The sequence below is a fragment of the Daucus carota genome, chromosome 1 (assembly GCF_001625215.2).
Source record: "Daucus carota subsp. sativus chromosome 1, DH1 v3.0, whole genome shotgun sequence".
Lineage (NCBI taxonomy): Eukaryota > Viridiplantae > Streptophyta > Magnoliopsida > Apiales > Apiaceae > Daucus > Daucus carota.
Genome location: NC_030381.2, coordinates 10,751,235 through 10,767,340, shown reverse-complemented (window position 1 = coordinate 10,767,340; position 16,106 = coordinate 10,751,235). Strand labels below are relative to the sequence as shown.

At 44.1% G+C, this 16,106-nt stretch overlaps 1 protein-coding gene across 1 annotated transcript; it reads right to left on the bottom strand.

Annotated features, from left to right (window-relative positions):
* Nucleotides 1–609: 609 nt before the first annotated feature.
* LOC135151455 (uncharacterized) lies at nt 610–1,224 on the bottom strand. Its single transcript, XM_064089923.1, has 2 exons — nt 1,045–1,224; nt 610–894 (listed from the first exon to the last, which is right to left on the bottom strand). Exons 1-2 carry the CDS (start codon nt 1,222–1,224, stop codon nt 610–612), a joined length of 465 nt encoding a protein of 154 aa, XP_063945993.1.
* Nucleotides 1,225–16,106: the final 14,882 nt, after the last annotated feature.

The window sequence follows — 16,106 nt, the reverse complement described above, 5'->3', positions numbered from 1 at the left end:
AATCAGCCTAACATTTTACCTTCCAAGCAGGATTCACAAACTGGAAATGGCTCCACTGCCAATGAGCTTAAAGGCCCATCTACTACCAGTCTTTGAATCCTCCTTAAGTTAATATGACCTAATCTCAAGTGCCAAAGATATGTTTGGTTCAAACTAGAAGGTTCCTTTCTTTTATTAGAGGTAGAAGATGTGTTGTTCAATACCCTATGTTGTAGTTGCAGTGCAGGTTGACTAGGATTAATTATATACAAATTGTCTTGCAATGTACCAGAATAATCCGTTTATTCATCATAATAGAAACATTACGATCCAAACAAACATTATAACCATCCATAGCAATTTTAGAAACCGAAATCAAATTCCTTCTAAAAGAAGGTACATAAAGACAATTGTTCAAAACCAAAATCCTATCAGAACCAAAAGATAAATGAATAACTCCTACTACAACTACTGCTACTTTCGTAGCATCTCCCATGAACACGTATATCTCGCCATCTCTAAGCATTCTGGATTGGTGGAACCCCTGCATAGAGTTACAAACATGATCAGTGGCTCCAGTATCTACTCATCAAGTGCTCCTAGATATAGCCGCTATAAATGTTTCTGTAACTAGAGAAAGAGACATACCAGTATTGTTTGTCTTCTTAGGAAGAGGACAATCCTGTTCCAGTGACCCGACTGCTTACACCGGTAGAACTTTCCCTTAGGCTTTTTGACACCACCTTGAACTCCCACTGCCTTCACAGCTTTCTGTGTCTGAGCCTTTTTCTTCTTCTTATTGCCTTTCGGCTTAGAGGAAGAACCTTTCTCAGCCACATTCACTTGAAGTCTCTGGCGAAACAATCCTTCAGCTGCCTGAAATTCTCTCAGCAGTTCCGCAAGACTATACTGCCTCTTGTTCATGTTGTAATTCAAGCGGAACTACTCAAAACTCTTGGGCAAGCTCATAAGGACAATGTCAATCTGGGTTTCCCCGTCAAGCTCAACACCAAGGATCTCTATCTCATTCAGATGTGACATCATCTTGAGAACATGATCCCTTACAGGTGTACCTTCAGCCATCTGAGTGTTCATCAAAGCCTTCACGGCTACTTGCCTAGCAGCCCTATTCTGATCTCCAAAAAGTTCCTTGAGATTAAAGAGCATATCCGAAGCAGTGGCCATAGCCTGATGCTGATGCTGCAAAACACCAGACATTGCTGCCAGAATGTAACATCCCGACATCCCGACGTCTCATCAGCCTTTATCCACCGCTTATAATACTCTTTCTCCTCATCAGGAGCATCAGCAGCGGGCTGCTCAGGCTTGGGTTTATAAGTGCAAAACTTGTACTCCTCAGCAGTCAACACAATTTCCAAATTACGTATCCATTCAATATAGTTAGGTCCGGTAAGTTTGTTATCCTTAAGTATGGTGAACAGTGGATTAAACCCCATTTTGTCCTGAAAATCATGCATGAAAAAATCACATTACACACAAAGAAGGGTGCATTAAAAATTAAGACCTATTGGTTCCTCTAACAATTATTAAAATTAAATGCACTAACGTTTAAACACCATAAGTTTCTAGTACGTCACGATGGGTGACATGTATACCACCTAAATTTGTTTAAACATTACTTCAGTCCTATTACTAAACAATAAGCCATGTTGGGGTGGTCTATTTTATTTTTCATAGCTAAGTGTATACCATCATCAAATCTTAAATTACCCGAAACCTATGGAACTTGGTACGCCACGATGGGCAACATATATACCTTCCAATATTCTTTGAATACAATACTTCAATTCAATATTCGTGTCTGGTTTCATTTTTAGGCAGTGGAGGAGTCACATCGGTCTCACTTAATACCCATAAGCCTTAGAAATCGCCCCAAATCAGAGATAATGAAAATTCGTATTTATTTGTTTTAATTTAAGAAGTTTGTTCCAGTAATATCTATAACATTCTAGACACCATAAATTACATGCCAGGATGGGTGACGTATATATAATTTATATTCGTCTTTATGTTAAATTACATTCAAACAATGATGGAGACCATGGGATTTAATATCATATTAACTCCCTCTCCCACTTTGAATTTACTTTGAGGATTTTAATCTAGATGCATCGCCCTATGTTAGTTCTTCGAAGTCCATATGCATACTATCATGGTCATAGCAACACAAAGAACACATAACATGGCAGCATACTATCATGATTAAAGCATTAATTAAAACATCCCTATGTCCATGTCATTCTAGCATGCGAAGGGTTAGTATCACATGGCATAACAACACAGACAAGAAACACATAGTAGCAATAATCAAGAAAAGGCAGAAATTATGTAAAACATAATGAAACACATCCACTATTATGGCCCCGGAAAAACAGCTTCAAACTCATCCTTCGAAAAATTCCGAAAATCTTCGAGAGCCCGCTTGGAGGCCTAAAAAGCCTCAGAACGCCCTGAAAAATTGCGCCAAATGGTTTACGTCTCGTCTCGTTCTGCCGTCCCCGAAAAGGTATTATGCGCCCAAATCGGACATCGTATGCAAAAGTTACCCTAAATAGCAGCGGCAAGAGATCGGAGCAGCGAAAAGTCTCTGTTTCTTGCTCCGTAGATCACACAATTACATACAAAATTTGTACAAACGAACCAGCCTATTCTATTACATCAGATCATAATCTAAAACAATTACAAATTGATTACAAGATTAAACTATCACGATCAACCCTCGTGATTTACAACAGCCACGATAAACCACGTGGAATCCAAACATAACAGAATAATTAAAACACGGCCATAATAGTGGACAACGACCTACATCACAGAACCACTACATACATGCATATATAATCATGACATGGACTTCATATCGTAAATCGCAGAACCGCAACCTGGCTCGGATGCCATTGTAGGAACAATCGGACCTTGGCTCTGTGTTTTATGATACTGATTAAAAGTTCGAACAGAATATTAACCTTAATCGCTACAGCGCAAGCGATTCAAATACATGTCTTCTACTGTATTCCCTGATTCTACTGACGAAGTGTGGCCTTCGATCTCCCAAGGTGTGCTTCTCCTTAAAGCTCTGAAAACCCAAAACCCTAGCTGTCTTCTTGAGAAAAACATCTACCTCTCTCTGACTCTAGGATGAATTCGTTTTGGGGTATATTTTAGCTTTAGGAGAACGAGAATATATATAGGCTACAGTAGGGATCATGGACCATTAGGTCAGGCCTTCTAATGACATTCCGGGCCAGGCCCAATGTCATTAATATTAATTCAATCCACTAAATAATTAATATTTGCACTACCTTTCCTAATTCCGTAAATTAATTATTTAATTCGGTTCCCATATTAATTGCTTATAAATTCCCCATGTTTAAGATATCGCATGTCCATTAATTAAATTAATTTCTGACAATTAATTTGATCAATATCTTTTATCCTTGATCATCCACTCAACCTTATAATTATGCAAGAACAAATCTGCTTGCAAGAGTAAAGCATAATTATCTTTATGAGCTTTCAAGAGGACATTATCACCCGAATATATTTTTCGAACACGGTTGCCTTCTATAGTCAATATTCCACTCTGTATATAATGTTATTGCCCAATACATAAATTCGTAATTTAAAATAAATTACTTAACTTATGAGTCAAGGCATGTGCATTAAATACAAGTGTCAATCACTATATCTGGATTAAGAACTTAAGCATTGATAACATCATGAAATCTTTGTTCTTTATTGTTAGAATTAAAGAAACAATTATTCTACTATTTTGATCCCGTTCAATATACACAAAGTATATAAGTATTATTCAATAGTCAAGATAAACTATTTCCAAATAATACTTCAGTCTTTCCAATGGTTTGTCTAACACCATTTAGACTGTGAACCTTGATATGGGTCTGAAATTGGCCCTAAAAATTATTGGGTAATTTTGAGCCCGGGTCTGATTAAAGGCCAGAATATAAGGCCCGGATTCTGGGTTTATCACCCAAAATTCGTGGCTAGCAGATTGAGGTTATAAAAAGCCCGTTGGGCATCTATGTTTGAGAAACATGGGCTGCCCAAACTCAAGGCACGAGCCCCCAGCCCGGTCAGGGCCCAGAACTCGAATCCTAGTCCTACTAGGAGTCTGAATGACGAGTCCAGGACTTCGAGAGTCCTACAAGAACTCTGAATTTCGTGGATAACTATCTAGAGTCCTAGATAACCTCCAGTAGCTCAAGATAAGGATCAGAGATCAGTCCTATCCTATCTCTGACTCAAAAACCTATTTCTACTAGGACTCTAACACCAGGGATCCTACTTCTAATCAGTCTCTAACCCTGAGACATCTATATAAAGGGCTCTACCCCTCCAAAATAGAACTACGTTTTTTGACTTGATTCTTCACCCCGCTGAAGATACGTAGGCACCTCGTGAGGACCCGTCTGAGTTCCGACTCGCGAGATCAGTCAAAAAGCACGAAGCTCACCCCTCGATTTTTGATCCATAACATTTGGCGCCGTCTGTGGGAAGAAGACAACAACCATGGTGTCCACCAGATTACGCTCAGAAATTCATGCACCTTCAAACGGAGGCAACACCGCAACCCAGGATCCACCCTTGTCTCAGGTCACCGCTGGAACCTCAAATCCCATCACCACCACACCACCAGTCACGTTGACCCTTGCTAGCAGTGGCACAACCACCGCTGCTCAAACCTCGATTCCTATGATTTTTGGCACGCTGCCCCCTATGACTAATGTTGTGGCCACAGCCACTGATCATGGGACTCATTACTCAACCGTTGTGACGACCACAAGAGGACCAACAGATGAGTATGTAGTTTATACGGACGACTCTTCTGAAGATTCGGAGAGGGACTATGATATTCCCCCACGAAGGAGGAGAGACGGAAACCAGAGCCGAGGCTCCCAGCACAACACCAAGCCGAATAACCCCGAGTCCCGTCGACCCACGGACCAGGAGTACGAAGCCAGGATTCGAGCTTATGAACAGGAGATAGCTCAGTTGAGAAGAGACAGGGCGGCACACCAGACCAGGCAGCCACCACCCGAACCTCGGCAACAAACTGAAAACCCTCAGAACGCAGGTATGAATAGAATTCACTTGTTGGCTGCAGGTGATCCAGATAACCCGATCCCCCCATTCACCGAGGAGATCATGGCAGCAAGGATTTCTCGAAAGTTCAAGTTGCCCACAATTAAGGCGTATGATGGAACGGGTGACCCCACGAATTATGTACGAACTTTCATGAATGCATTGCTGTTGCAACCAGTCACGGAGGCCATTAAGTGTCGAGCCTTTCCCCAAACTTTGAGTGGGATGGCACAACACTAGTATAGTCGACTACCCCCTAACTCTATATCCTCGTTTGGAGATTTGAGCCGAGCTTTCATAGGCCAGTTTATTGGGAGCAAGACCCACGCTAAGAGTTCAGCCTCGTTGATGAACCTTCATCAAGGCAGGAACGAATCCCTCAGAGACTATATGAATAGGTTCACTAAGGAGGCGCTCAAGGTCCCGGATTTAGACCAGAAAGTAGCCATGATTGCCCTACAGCAAGGAACCACGGATGATAATTTCCGCCGATCACTAGCCAAGAGGGCCCCTGAAAATATGAATGAGCTCCAGGAGAGGGCCGGGAAGTATATCAAGGCTGAGGAAAGCCTGAAGAAATCTCAGAATAACCAGGGACCGACCTCGAACCCAAAGAAACGTGGAAACGACACCGAGTACAACGCGGATAATAAGTATTCAAAGACAGGGGATGGTGATAAGTCCCCCACCAAAAAGAAAGCAGGACCGAGGTTCACTGAGTATGCAAGGCTGAATGCCCCTAGGAGTCAGATCCTGATGGAAATTGAGAAAGATGAAAGTGTTCGATGGCCGAAGCCTATCAGGACTGACCCCGAAAAGAGGAACAAGGACTTGTACTGCAGGTTTCATAAGGATACAGGACATAAGACCGATGATTGTCGGCAGTTGAAGGATGAGATCGAGTTTTTGATCCGAAAAGGCAAGCTGTCCAGGTATACTAGGGATACGGACAAGAATCCCCGTGACAATGACAACCGTGGAAGAGACAACGATGATAGGAATAAGAGAAACCAGCCTAGAGGGCCTGTGATCAATGTAATCTCTGGAGGACCGACCGCAGCAGGCCTATCTAGTAACTCACGAAAAGCTTATGCTCGTGAAGTGATGTACATTGTTGGAGAGCCCCCGAAGAGGGCAAAAATTGAGTTTGCTTTAGCATTCGACAATTTAGATCTTGACAGAGTTAAATTTCCCCATGATGATCCTTTGGTAATCACCCCGGTGATTGGAAACTCTTCTGTAAAAAGGGTACTCGTTGACAGTGGAGCCTCAGTAGATATCTTATTTCATGATGCATATGAGAAGATGGGATATTCTGATTCGCAATTGACACCTTCAGATATGCCTATATACGGCTTTAATAACGTGGAGACAAAGATTGAAGGTATGATCCAACTACCCGTGACAATGGGCACCGAGCCTAGACAGGCCACATGTATGCTGAATTTTTTGGTCGTTAAGGCTTCATCAACCTACAATGCTATCCTTGGGAGGACTGGGATACATGCTTTTAAAGCAATCCCATCCACCTACCACTTGAAGATCAAATTCCCTACCAAGAATGGGGGTGGGAGAAGAGATAGGAGATCAAAAAATGGCTAGAAGTTGTTATGTGGGGGCTCTGAAATCTGGAGGGACCGGGGGGCAAGTTCTCCCAATTGAGGACTTGGATGTCCGAGAGGAAGAGGAAAGGAGAGGAAAGCCTGCTGAGGACTTGGTTCCCTTCTCCCTATATCCAGATGAGCCCGAGAAGGTGACCTATGTAGGGGCGTCGCTCCCCGAGGATATGAAATCCGAATTTGTGAAATTTTTGAGGAACAACCGGGATGTGTTTGCTTGGACCGCAGCCGATATGCTAGGGATTGATCCCCTCTTTATGACACACACGCTTAACGTAAGCCCAGATAGAAAACCCGTGAAACAAAAGAAGAGAAGTTTTGCCCCTGAGAGGCAGGAAGCCATAAAACAGGAGGTCGATAAGCTTTTGGAAGCAGGTTTTATAGAGGAAATCCAATTCCCAGAATGGCTAGCCAACCCAGTCATGGTCAAGAAAGCTAATGGAAAGTGGAGGATGTGTGTAGACTTCACAGATTTGAATGATGCTTGTCCTAAGGACTGTTTTCCTCTCCCAAGAATAGATACTCTGATCGATGCTACAGCTGGGCACGAGATGTTGAGCTTTATGGATGGCTTTAGTGGATACAACCAGATCCGAATGAATAAGGACGACATTCCTAAGGTATCATTCATCACTGATTTTGGTATCTTTTGTTATTTGGTTATGGCGTTTGGTTTAAAGAATGCAGGAGCCACATATCAACGCCTGGCAAATAAGATGTTCAAACATCTGATTGGAAAAACCATGGATGTCTATGTTGATGATATGCTAGTGAAGAGCTTGAACAAAGCTGATCACCTTGAACACCTGAGAGAGGCTTTTGAAGTCCTGAGGACACATAAGATGATGTTGAATCCAGCCAAGTGTGCCTTTGGAGTTGGGTCTGGAAAATTTTTGGGTCTGATGGTCTCAAAGCGTGGGATTGAGGCCAACCCCGACAAGATAAAGGCCATCCTTGATATGGAGCCGCCTAAGTCTATAAAGGATGTTCAAAATCTAACAGGAAGAATCGCGGCACTAGGACGTTTCATCTCGAAGTCCGGGGATAAGTGCTTGCCCTTCTTTAAGGCTTTGAAGAAAGTTAAAGATTTTGAATGGACAAGTGAGAGCCAAGAGGCCTTTGAGCATTTGAAGAAGTACATGGCAGAGCCACCACTCTTATCAAAGCCCGTGGATGGAGAAACATTATATGTCTACTTGGCTGTCTCTGAGAAAGCACTGAGTGCGGTCTTGGTTCGTGAGGATCGAAAAATCCAGAAACCCGTCTACTATGTTAGTAAGATTTTGCATGGAGCGGAGCTCAACTATTCTGTGATTGAGAAGTTTGCCTTAGCCATGATTACAGCTTCAAGAAAGCTGAGGCCTTACTTCCAGGCTCACAAAATTGAAGTCTTGACAGACCAGCCCCTTAGGAACATAATGCATAGCCCGAAGGCTAGTGGGAGATTAATCAAATGGGCAGTAGAGCTTGGGGAATTTGAAATTCGATACAAACCACGGGTGGCAATCAAGGCTCAAGCTCTGGCTGACTTCCTCGTTGAATGCACCATTGACAACAAGGAAGTCGGGGGGCAAGAGAGTATGGTAGAGGAACCCAAAGAAGAGGAGAAACCTAAAGAGTATTGGTTACTATTTTTTGACGGAGCTTCAAAAACAAAAAATAGTGGGGCAGGGCTGGTGCTACGAAGCCCGGATGGCTTCACGGTCGAGTACGCGATCAAGTTAGACTTTCCAACTACCAACAATGAAGCTGAGTATGAGGCCCTTATAGCTGGATTGGGATTGGCGAGAACCCTGAGGGTTAAAAACCTGAAAGTATGTGGGGACTCAAGACTTGTGGTGTCACAGGTTAATGGAGAATTTGAGGCACGAGAAGAAACAATGCTGAAATACTTAAGGATTGTGAAAGCCCAGATGACGCAATTTAAAGAATGTTTGGTGGAACATATACCTAGGGAAGAGAATACAAAGGCTGATGCCTTATCCCAGTTTGCATCCTCAGAGAATGAGGTGTGCTCGGGAAGTGTTTACTATCAGGTTTTGAAAACCCCAAGTATCAATGCCAAGCTGGTAGCCCCAATCGACACGGGTGCCACTTGGATCGATGAGGTCAAAACGTATCTCGAAACTGGACATCTACCACCTGATGCTGGGGAAGCACGAAAACTACAAGTAAGAGCTTTAAAGTATGCACTCATTGAAGGGATTCTCTATAAGAAATCTTTTGTCATACCTTATTTGAAGTGTTTAAGGCCGGATGAGGCCCGGGAAGCCTTGAAAGAGGTCCATGAAGGAATCTGTGGCCAGCACCTAGGCGGGAGAGCCTTGGCTCACAAAATTACTCGCCTTGGGTTCTTCTGGCCAAATATGCTGAAGGATGCGAAGGATTATGTTAAGAGATGCGATCGTTGTCAGAGATTTGCACCTGTTGTGCGCCAGCCCCCAGAGATGCTGACATCCATTAACTCCCCGATTCCCTTTGCTATGTGGGGGATGGACATCCTAGGGCCGTTTCCACTCGCCAGTGCTCAAAGGAAGTTTTTGATAGTGGCTATTGACTACTTTACCAAGTGGATTGAGGCCAAACCCCTGGCCAAGATAACCACCAAGCAAGTTGCTCAGTTCTTCTGGGAAAACGTCATATGCAGGTATGGCATACCACGAGTCTTGGTTACTGACAATGGAGCCCAGTTCAACAATCCAGAGTTTGTGGGATACTGTAACGACTATAGCATTGAGCTACGATTCACTTCGGTTGCCCATCCTCAAGCCAATGGGCAAGCTGAAGTAGCCAACAGGATAATCCTTGATGGGCTAAAGAAAGGAGTCGAGAAAGCGCATGGGTCCTGGGCTGAAGAGATTCTCCCTATACTATGGGCATATCGAACAACCTGCAAGGTCTCCACAGGAGCAACCCCGTTCCAGTTAGCTTACGGGGCTGAAGCCGTGGTGCCACTTGAGATAACTCATACCTCCCCCAGGGTCCAGCAGTATGAGCCCGAAGCCAATGAGGAAGGAATGAGACTCGCACTCGACATGATCGATGAGGTCCGTGATGAGGCTAACGCCAGGATCGTTGAGAGCCAAAAACGAGCTTCCTATTACTATAATCTCCGAGTCAAGGAACGATTCTTCAGAAAAGGGGATTTAGTCCTAAGGAAAGCTGAGGCCTCAGGAGTTGGTCCCAAGGGAAAGATGGCCCCAAACTGGGAAGGTCCGTATCAGGTGAAGGATGTTATTGGTCGCGGCTCGTACAAGCTTCAGACCCTGGATGGAGTTGAGTTTCCAAGGAGTTGGCATGCCACCAACTTGAAGATTTATTATATTTGATTATCTTAGCAAGTAGATGACCATTGAATAAGGTCAGATAGACCACTGCCAGTTAGTTTATAACTTAGTTGATTTTAGTTGTTTATCTCTTCTACTATAGATTCAATAAAATTTCTTATGGATTGCTCCATATCTCATGCTTCTAATGTTTTCCTTGAGTTTTTGTTTACTTACCGTGAACGGATCAACCCGGAACATGAATTCAACCATAAATAAGTTACGATTAACATTGATTGAGTGAAAATTACAAGCAAAGGCTTGATAAGTCCGATACTACGAGTTAAGACTAGACAAGTCTAATACTACAAGTTAAGGCTAGATAAGTCTAAATAAGTAGACCACGCAGGGTCCTTAATAAATTCTACTAATCAGACTCGGAATCAGCCTCCGAGCTATCTGCAGACCCGGACTCCCCAGCCGGATGCTTTTCAATGACACCCAAATCTTCGACTTCCTCTTCAATAGGACTAGGAGAGTCAAGAACAATCCTCATGGGACAGAGGTAATCCCATTTAGGATGGAATAGGTCTGGATGATCCTCATGAATGAAATGAACAGCCTCATTCCACCCATTACTGTAATCCTCGGCAGAGGTGGTCTCATTGTGCTTCTCCAGCAGATTCTTGAACTCATCAGAGTCCATATAGTCGTCGATGATAGCATCCTTTCCCTTTCGAGCCTCGGCTAGCTCGCTTCGAGCTTCCACTAGCTCCGATTGAGTCTTAGCCACAATCTCGTCTTTTTCCGCATCCTTGATTCGAAGGGCCTCCATGCCCTCCTCCAAGGATTCCTTAGCCTTCTTGTGGCTCTCAGCTTGTTTTTTCCAAGCTTTAGCCTAATGGAGGGCAGCCTGGAATTGAGCATTGGCCTGAGACAAGTAGATAAACGGGTTAAGAAAGACTCGGAGAACATAAACAATAAGTTTGTAAGAACACTCACACTAGCAAGGGCTTGAGAGCCAAAGCCATCAATCCCCTCGATCTCCGACTGTAGCACCACATCCTGGTAGTCGGCAGGGGTAATAGAGTGAAGGGACCAATCAGAAGCATGAACAGTCGATCCCAGCACCGAATCAGTCCTTCGAAAACCCCAGGCCGGTTTAAAGGCTTCAGACTTGGAAGCCCGAGGCTGACTAGATGATCCTCCTTCTGCCGAATGGGGTTGAAGGAAGGCAGGCAACTCCCGAGGGACCCGAGGGTCTTTAGCCAACCTATGCCGCTTCATCCGACCCGTCTCCTCTTGGAGAGGCGCATTCTGCTCATTGATTCTTGTGGCAGCTGCAAAACAAAAACAAGAAATAAGTTAAGTCGTGAATAATGGGGTAGACCCGAGAAAAGTCCTAGGTGTAAAAAAAAAAAAAGGTTTATACCTTCATCACTAACCCTTGAAAGACCAAGCTTTCTAAGATTGAATTCATCAAGGAGATCCCAGCATTTGGATTGGCCATTGTCTTTGACCAATTCAGCATAGGCTGCCTTCTCGACATCCGATAGGTGGATGGAGTCGACACTCCCATTAACGACCTTACAAAACTTGGATCTGAATAGAGTTCCCCAATCTCCCCCTTCCAAGTGTAGCTTGAAGAACTCTTTCTTCCAACGAGGGTTGTTATCTGGAATAGAGGAATTGTTGAAAATATGAGGCTGGTCAGGCCGATGACTAATAAGAACCCAACCCGTGGAGCCCACCGGGTAGTTCTTGAATTGGAAAATCTTACGAAACAATGAGACAGACATGGAAAGGCCTTTAGATAGGCACTGAACCATGAAACAATGAATTATGCGCCAAGCATTGGGCGTCAATTGGCAAGGATTGAGTCCCACATCAGCTAAGAGCTTAGGGATGAAGGGATGCAGGGGAAACCTAAGTCCGGCTAGTAGAGCATGCTTGTATACAAACAAGTGCTGCGGATCCCAATGACAGGTCCTATCCCCGGGTTCGGCACGGGCCAGGGAATAAGCCTTGGGAAAGTTAAGCAATCTATGATAGGCCTTGGCCAACGAAGGCGAACAATCGGCAGCATAGCCATAAGAACCTAGCTCAGCTAGGGAGGGGTATTCATCCCGCATAATATTGATCAAATCAAGTAAAGATGAACAAGAAGAGTTTATGATTATAGGAGTACCTCTCTTGGACTTGGAGGAGGTGCCCATGGCCTTGGAAATCTTGGCCAAGCGTGATGCTTCCCGATCAGCCATTTGAGCTCGAAAGAACCTTGGTAGTGAAAGCTTGAAGCTTGAGAGAATTCTAGAGAGATGTTGTAAACTTGTAGAGTGAGAAGTGAGAAGTGAGAAATGAGGATGCTCACTTATTTATAGGATGGCCAACAGGTCATCTAACAGGTCAACAGGCCAAGTGACCTGCTATTACAGGTCAACTAGCCCAAGCCCAAGAAAAAGCCCATAATCTAGAAGGTTTTGGAAGGATCTAGATTTTCCTAGAGCCTAAAAATAAATGAAAATACAATATTTATACATATTTTCATGTATAAAATATGTATAAAACCTTATAAAACCCTAATCAAGGGATTAGCCTAGAAAAGGCCCCTAAAACCTTGGTTAAGGCCTAATCTTATCTTATACCATTAACAAGTCATAATCAAGCATGATTACACTTAATGGTTGCATAATCCATGTTTAAACTATGTATAATCCCGAAACGCTCGAGAGCGCCCATGAAGCGCCCTGGGAGCGCCCTACGAGCGCCCCAGGAGCGCCAAGAGCGCCCGAGGTGCGCTTGAGGACCTCACCACCGTCGACCTGGGCACCCAAAATGCCCTAAATCGACCTGGGTGAGGTCGACAATTAACATTGGGTGTAAAAAAACACCTAACGCCCGAGAGCGCCCGAGAAGCGCCCTGGGAGCGCCCTATGAGCGCCCCAAGAGCGCCCGAGGTGCGCTTGAGGACCTCACCACCGTCGACCTGGGCACCTAAAATGCCCTAAATCGACCTGGGTGAGGTTGACAATCGACTTAGGTGTTAAAAAACACCTAACGCCCGAGAGCGCCCGAGAAGCGCCTTGGGAGCGCCCTATGAGCGCCCCAGGAGCGCCAAGAGCGCCCGAGGTGCGCCTGAGGACCTCACCACCGTCGACCTGGGCACCTAAAATGCCCTAAATCGACCTGGGTGAGGTCGACAATCGACTTAGGTGTCAAAAAACACCTAACGCCCGAGAGCGCCCGAGAAGCGCCCTGGGAGCGCCCTATGAGCGCCCCAGGAGCGCCAAGAGCGCCCGAGGTGCGCCTGAGGACCTCACCAGCGTCGACCTGGGCACCAAGGATGCCCTAAATCGACCTGGGTGAGGTCGACAACTGACTTGGGTGTCAAAAAACACCTAACGCCCGTGAGCGCCCCTGAGCGCCCAAAGTGCGCCCGAGCTGCGCGCCAGCATCGACATAGGCGTCCAATCCGCCCTAAATCGACCTGGGCGAGGTCGAGCGCCCCTGAGCGCCCGAGGTGCGCCCGAGCTGCGCGCCAGCGTCGACCTGGACGCCCTGAGCGCCCTAAATCGACCTGGGCGAGGTCTGGCGCCCTGGAAGCGCCCGGAAAACGCTCAAAAAGCGCCCCAGAACACTTGATGTACCCCCAAAATGCCTCGGATCGACTAAGGAAAGTCCAGAATCGGCCTAGATGGCTGACCTTACTCAGAATAGGCCCGAGAAGTGATTGAAAATGCTCTAAAACTTTAGAAAAGTTTCTACGAAACTTATCCAAAGTTGGGGGGCAAATGATATGGGTTTGAAATTGGCCCTAAAAATTATTGGGTAATTTTGAGCCCGGGTCTGATTAAAGGCCAGAATATAAGGCCCGGATTCTGGGTTTATCACCCAAAATTCGTGGCTAGCAGATTGAGGTTATAAAAAGCCCGTTGGGCATCTATGTTTGAGAAACATGGGCTGCCCAAACTCAAGGCACGAGCCCCCAGCCCGGTCAGGGCCCAGAACTCGAATCCTAGTCCTACTAGGAGTCTGACTGACGAGTCCAGGACTTCGAGAGTCCTACAAGAACTCTGAATTTCGTGGATAACTATCTAGAGTCCTAGATAACCTCCAGTAGCTCAAGATAAGGATCAGAGATCAGTCCTATCCTATCTCTGACTCAAAAACCTATTTCTACTAGGACTCTAACACCAGGGATCCTACTTCTAATCAGTCTCTAACCCTGAGACATCTATATAAAGGGCTCTACCCCTCCAAAATAGAACTACGTTTTTTGACTTGATTCTTCACCCCGCTGAAGATACGTAGGCACCTCGTGAGGACCCGTCTGAGTTCCGACTCGCGAGATCAGTCAAAAAGCACGAAGCTCACCCCTCGATTTTTGATCCATAACAAACCTTTATTATATTATATAAGGAGTTCGACAATCTAATTTTCTGCTATCCCATTTGATACTAGATTGTCTACAATATATAATATATAGACAATGTGAAAACATGCATTCAAGATTCTCAAATAATTGTTATATACTTCAAACGAATATTTCAGTATAACCCTAACAGCAAGAAGAGCTCAATCAATTTGAGAGACAAGAAGTCTGGGCCCTGGTTCCAAGGCCTAAGGGTAAATCTATAATTGGAACTAGATGGGTCTACCGGAACAACTTAGATGGTGATGGCATTGTTGTGAGAAACAAAGCCAGACTGGTCGCAAAAGGTTATTCCCAAGAAGAAGGAATTGATTAAGATGAAACCTATGCTCCAGTTGCTCGTCGTGAAGCCATCGGAATATTTCTTGCATTTGCTGCACACTCCAACTTCAAAGTTTATCAGATGGATGTGAAAAGTGCATTTCTGAATGGAAAGCTGGAAGAAGAAGTATATCTAGAACAACCCCCTGGCTTTGAAAATCCAGAGTTTGCTGATTTTGTATACTTCCTATTCAAAGCTGTCTATGGGCTCAGGCAGTCACCAAGGACATGGTATGACACTCTCTCTGAATTTTTTCATTGAAAATAATTTCACTAGAGGTGTCATAGACAAAACTCTCTTTTACAAATTGCATGATAATGATAATGATATTTGTTCGAATATATGTTGATGATATTATATTTGGTTCTGCTAACGATAACTTGTGCAAGATAGTGGCTAAGTTAATGCAGAGTAATAATGAAATGAGTATGATGGGTGAGCTATCCTACTTTCTTGGTCTTCAAGTAAGCCAAAAGGAAGATGGCATCTTCATTTGCCAATCAAAGTATGTCAGAGATCTTCTAAGGAAGTACAATCTAGAAGACTATTCATCGGCAAAGACACCCATGGCCACTGCCACTAAGCTTGACCAGGATAAATCTGGTAAGAAAGTTGATATCTCAAGCTATCGAGTTATGATTGGCTCATTACTCTATCTCACTGCTAGTAGACCAGATATTATGTTTGCAACATGTTTGTGCGCTAGGTTCCAAGCTGATCCTAAAGAATCACATCTTATAGTCGTCAAAAGAATCTTTAGATATCCTAAATGTACACCTGGTTTAGGTATTTGGTACCCTAAGAATACTGGCTTTGACTTGACCGGCTATACAGATTCTGATTATGCAGGTTGCAGGATTGATGGAAAGAGTACGTCTGGAAGCTATCAATTTCTAGGACGTCGGTTGGTTTCCTGGTACAACAAGAAGCAGCACTCAGTGTCTACTTCTACTGCTGAAGCTGAGTATATAGCTGCTGGCAGTTGCTGTGCTCAAATACTCTGGATCAGGAATCAATTAAATGATTATGGTATTGATGTTAACAAAATACTAATATTTTGTGACAACACCAGTGCCATAGCCATTTCCAACAATCCAGTGCAAACTCCAGAACCAAGCACATAGATATCAGGTATCATTTTATTCGAGAACCTGTCATGAATGGTACTGTGGTGTTACATTTCGTACCCACAACTGATCAGATTGCAGACATCTTCACAAAACCACTTGATGAATCCACTTTCTCTAAGTTGGTTTGTGAACTAGGGATGTTAAATGTGCCATGATTCTCATTGTATATATTTTTTATATATTCTATATTTTATTGTATTTTTTTGTGAATTTTCTGTGTAATTATATCTATTT